At 45.7% G+C, this 5709-nt stretch overlaps 1 protein-coding gene across 1 annotated transcript in view; it reads left to right on the forward strand.

Moving 5' to 3' along the window:
• Positions 1-3608, forward strand: part of Lrrn4 (leucine rich repeat neuronal 4) — an 11909-nt gene extending 8301 nt beyond the window's left edge. The window contains exon 4 of the mRNA XM_008822845.3: positions 1550-3608. Coding sequence (XP_008821067.1) covers positions 1550-2750 — 1201 coding nt within the window. The 3' untranslated portion in view covers positions 2751-3608. The remainder of the gene's footprint in view (positions 1-1549) is intronic.
• The last annotated feature ends 2101 nt before the right edge of the window (positions 3609-5709 follow it).

Consider the following 5709-nt stretch of genomic DNA (forward strand, 5'->3'; position numbering starts at 1 on the left):
GGTTGTTCTTTAAGAGGAACCAGATTCAGTTCCCAGCACCCACATGATAGCTAACAACCATCTGTAACTCCAGTTCCAGGTGATCTGACACCATTTGCGGGCATTGCTCATACATAGTACACTTAACATACATGCAGGAAAAACATTCATTCACATAAAATAAAAACAGATAAAAATCTTCTTTTAAAGAAGAGAGAATTCTTTTGCTGCCCTATTAGAGAGCTCTATAATAGGCTTGGGCTGAATGACCCAGAGCCAGAAAGCTAGTCTCTATCTTGGGTGTTTAGAGGGCCAAGTGGTTAAGGGCATAGATATAGAGGGAGATGGATCCTGACTCCTCTAGCCAGCAACTGAGTGAGTTTATCGAGCACCTCACCTGTTTTGACTTGTCCCTTTTCTGTAAAATGGGGGCACGGTACAGCTGTTTAGACAGCAACAAGCTGACTGCTCCCTTAACCCACTTCCTTTCCTCTCTGAGCAGGCTAGAACCAGATGGGAGCAGGGATCTAAGGACATCCCCAACTCTGAGTGCTCTCAAACTACCTCCACCAGCTAATTGCCCCTTTCAGGGAATTCACCCTCCAAAAATTCCAGCTGTGCTGTGCCCATCTTCACTTGCATTCCCTATTTTGCTTCCAAAGGCAAGCACCAAATTCCTTGGCAGTTAGGGGTCTTAGTATGGTGTTAATAAGAGATTGAGAGTGCAGGCCAGAGCCAGAATCTGGTTTTGTCCCACTTCCTACTGTAGACATGGCTGAGTTACTTACACCCTGCCTCTCCCACCTCATGTATAAAGTGGGAATAACTTCCTACTTCACAGTGGTCGCCCAGGTTTAGGCTCTGCCATTTGCTACCAAAGCATCTTGGGCAATTAGCTCCTCCTTCTCTGCTTAGTGGGATGAGGGGAGCTTCCTCCAGAGGTGCTATATCCAGCATGGCAAGGCATTCAGAGAATCCTCCAAAGAGGGACAGCTTAGCATGAAGGAAACACACAGCACCTAAGTAGACTCTCAACAGTGGGGAACCAGGGAGCTCTCTGCTAAGGAAAGAGAGGCTCTGAGTTTCTGTTCTACCATGTAATTATTGCTGTAATTTTGCATAGGCAGGGCAAAAAAATGTGACTTTTACTCCAGAGAAAACTTCAAGATTTCTAGGTGTTATTTTGAAGCAAAGAATCTGTTTACTACAATGAAAACTAGCAAAGTGTAACGGCATTGGGACCTGTGGTCAGAGCGGTACTTCCTTGTATAATGTGGGGCACTGCATTCTTTTTCTGCCCCAGCACACACCTATACTGCTCTATGCAGCTAAGCATGCTTTCAACAGAGTTTAGGTAAAGCAGTGTCTCCAACACAATTCAGGTAAATCAATGCTATCCCAACATAGAGGTTTTCTGGGTCTATAAAATGCTAAATTGGTACTAGGTGGTACGTTGCAGAGATATGCTGGCAGGGTGTGGCAGGAGGGGACACCCACATTGAGGATTCAAAGCTCAGCCCAGAAGCAGCCCTTAAGCCAAGTACCTTCTAATGTTTGATTTTCCCTTCAGGGCAGCAGACACCATGTGCGCACCTGCTGCAGGATCCAAAAGCTCCTTCTCAGGCCCACTTTCGCTTTCCCAGCTGTCTGGTGTGTGCACGTTGGACCAAAACACCACCCTCCTGGCTTCAAACCCAACCTCTTTTAATCACTCAGCTTATGCACCATGGACCCAGGATCCCTTCACTGGGTGGAATACAGGCCTGTCTGCTCAGCCTGGGGAAGGCGAACAGAATATCACCAAGGCCCCTTCTTACCCTGTGGCTTCCCTCACACAAGGGGCATGGGTGCATGGTGATACTTCAGAGGAAAATGCCCGGTTCACCATTGACTCTATGGCAGGTTATAGCCCTTCTAGAGCTCCACCCAGGGCTGACAGCATAGCAGGAGGAGAGCAACTAGAACAGGCTGCCACACGTGTCCTTGAGCCTCGTATCTCACCTGCCTCCACTACACTGGCCAGCAAATACCTTGGTCCCTTGCCTACCTCACCAAACCCCATGAGCATGTCACAAGCCATCCATAAGGCTCTTCACACAAATCCTTCAGAGGACGAGATTCCAATCTTGCTGTTAGATGACTACAGTGAAGAGGAGGCGGCCCAGGAACAGGTGAGAGCACCTCGCCAGGATGTGTCTTGTGATTACCACCCTTGCAAGCACCTGCAGACCCCATGTGCAGAACTGCAGAAGCGCTTGCGGTGCCGCTGCCCTGGTCTCAGCGGGGAGGACACTGTCCCAGACCCTCCCAAGCTGCAGGAGGCATCAGAGATGACAGATACATCAATGCTCATCCACTGGTGTGCCCCCAACTCAGTGGTGCTCTGGTACCAGATTAGATACTCTGCAGAAGGAGGATCAGGGAACCAGTCTGTAGTGGGGAACATCTATGCAACAGCCCGACAGCACCCTCTATACAAGCTATCACCAGGTACTACTTACCGTGTGTGTGTACTGGCAGCCAACAGGGCTGGCGTAAGCCAGCCTCAGACTTCAGGCTGGAGGAGGTCATGTGCCACCTTTACAACCAAGCCCAGCTCTCTGATCATCTTCTGGGTACTGTGCACCTCCTGTGGCCTGCTGCTGGTTAGCACCCTGGTGCTCTCTGTGTGTCTCTGCAGGCGGTGCTGGAAACCACCCAGGCAGGGCTATGACACACACCTGGTGGCCTTCAAAAACCCGGCCAGCATTGAGGGTATAGCTCAGTGGTAGAGTGACTTCTTGGCTTGTGTAAGGCCTTGGGTTTACTAACCCTGGCATTCAATCAAACACGTGTGAGACCTTTGGTTTATTTATCACCAGTAACTAAATCAAAGAGCAAACCAGCCTTTGCCTACACTGCTGAGGCTCCAGACCTTCAACTGGCCTAGCTTCTTTCTTCTAATCAAACTACACCTGCATGCAAAGGGAGAGTCAAGTGACTGAAACCTGAGCTCCAATTTCCCTAAAGCCAGCACTCCTCGGGCACACACAGACGGTCACACTGCTTCTCTCTCTGTTCAAGGAATGAAGGCCAGAGTTCCTTCTACTTGACTGTTTTCAGGAACCTGATGGTCAGCACCAGACAATCCCACGGGCACCTGTCATTGTGTGTTCTCTTTGGGGCTTTTCTGCAGTGTCTCCCTCAATATTCAGTAGCATAGTGCACGGAAAGAGGACTAACAACTCTAACCAAACTACTTTTGCCAGATTAGAAACGTCATCCTTGGGTTTCTTGAGTGGAAGTTCCCTTCTGGCCACTGATCTTAGATTAGCACAGTGAGTTCTGTTAGCCAGAACTTGTTGCCAGGGAAGTTATGTTTACTGAAGCCTTCTGGATGTATTAGTTGTATTTCAGAATGTATCAACAATGTATTTCCAGCTTTACAGTTAAAACTGGTCTCTGGTAACATTTGTGAAACAGGAAGACTGTTTAAAAGTCTACTTCCTGCATTTCACCCAAGACAAGGTACTATGAACTGTGTGGGGTTTGTTGTGACAGTCTTGCTTTGCAGTCCAGGCTGACCTCAAAATTGGATCTTCTTGTTTCTATCTCCCCAAGTGTTGATATTACAAGTTTGTCCCACTGCCTGGCTCTGTGAATTCCTTTTTCAAGAAGAAAAATAAGCTTACTTTCAGAAACGTTTTATTGTTTTCAGAGGAAACTAGGTAAGAGCAAACCTTGGGACTTTATAGCCAGAAGCCAGCATTTCTGGGTGTGTTTACATTTCTGGATTTACTTTTGTATACTTAGGGAAAAAGCAATTCTATAAAGTTATAATTAGGGGCATTATTTCCAAATTCTTAGTTTGTGTATTTGTTAATCTCATGTGGCTGCCACAAAGAATTGCCACAAACAATATAGCTTAGAACAAATTCATTCCTGACAGTTTGGGCAGAAGTCTGAAATCAAGACCATCCATAGTAGGTATGGGTCCTCATGGAGGTTGATTGTTCCAGGCCTCTTCTCATCTGCTGGCCAGCGGAACGTTCTCAAAGGTAGCACTGCAGGCTATACCTCCACCACCTCATGGCCTTCTGGGCTGCATCAACATTTCTCCCCATTATAGACATTAGTCACTGGATTAAAGCTTACTGTAATCCAGTATGGCCACATCCTGACTTGACTTCATCTGCAAAGACCCCATTTCCGAAACAGGTCCCATTTACAGGCACTGAAAGTTTAGGGACTGAGATTTTTTTGGGAGAAGGGGCAAAATTCAACCCACAAGAGTGCATATTTCTGCTGTAAGGTGGAGTTTGAATCCATCTGTCTTTCCATAGCATGCTGTAGCACAAATACCATGTTGTAGCACAAACCCAGCATATCCACGTTTGATCCGAATTAACTATGCATTTCTAGGTGAAGTGTTCAAGAGGTTTTTAAAATTCTAAAGTACATCCGTAATTTCATCATACATGTCGCCAAGAGAACGGCATTTGACCCAGATAAAGCATTTGACCCTGCCTAAAAATTACAAAAGCCAAAGATGCAAATTAGTGTTGTCTTCAGACACATCATTACACCCTCCCAGTGTTTTTAGCCTTCAAAAATGAGTGTATTTTGTGGAGACACTGAAATTGCCAATCTGTATGCATACACATATACTTGAACATGCTCACTTAAATACTTCAGTGTCCCTCCTGGACGGTCCAGCAGCAGTTCTTCTGCCTCAAACCTAAGCACTACTCAGCTACAGAAGTGCATGGGAGACTCCAGGCAGGGACAATAGCTAGGCAAAGGCCACTCTTCTCCTTTACCCCTCTGTATGACTCAATGGCAGGGTTTTTAGTATCTCCAGGCCTAGGGTGGCTAAGCTGCTACTCTGGCATGAGGAAAGCCAGCCCTAGCAACAGAGGGTTGCACCAATGCACAATACCCTGAAATAGCTTCCCACTTAACACAGCTCAACAGACTGTGACTGGATGGTCTCACTGTATGATTCCATATTACATGGGTTAAAACCAAGGATGTTAGGGCTGGGGAGATGGCTCAGCAGTTAAGAGCACTGACTGCTCTTGCAGAGGACCTGGGTTCGATTCCCAGCACTCACATGGTGGCTAAAAACCATCCTTAACTCCAGTTCCAGGGGAATCCAAAGCCCTCTTCTGACCTCCACGGCATTGCACGACAGTGGTGCACTCATTTACATGCAGACAATACACTCATACACATAAAATAAAAATATTTAAAAAAAATTAATGATGATAAAGGGCAGCAAAAGGCCTCCACTAGTAGGAGGAGCCAAACAGCACCACAGTCTTCTTCCTTGCCCCTACCTGTATCCCCCATTATCCTAACACAATGGTGTAGCAAGGTCTTTTAAAGTCAAGTGGTCCCAAGCCAGTTATTTTTACAGCATAGATGCTGCATCTGAGTGGACCGTATGAATTGGAAAATTTATGCAACTGTACAGATAATGATGCAACATGCAGCAACTGAAGTTGAAGGCAAATTTTTTCCAGTTCTTTTATTTCTTTATCATGTTAAAAGAAGATTCCTTAAAGTTAAAAAAAAAAAACTTTTGGAAAAATATACAATTTCATATTATTTACACAAGAATATAGGTTCTAGTATCATACAAACATCACTACATTAAAAACACAGTGAAAAGGCATGATGTCATTGCCTTTTAGATGCAAAGAATAATGGATATGTTCTTATTTTGACTACCTGTGTTACTTGTCATCC

The sequence above is a fragment of the Nannospalax galili genome, unplaced genomic scaffold (genome assembly GCF_000622305.1).
Source record: "Nannospalax galili isolate Female #2095 unplaced genomic scaffold, S.galili_v1.0 scaffold1029, whole genome shotgun sequence".
In the NCBI taxonomy this organism is placed as follows: Eukaryota; Metazoa; Chordata; class Mammalia; order Rodentia; family Spalacidae; genus Nannospalax; species Nannospalax galili.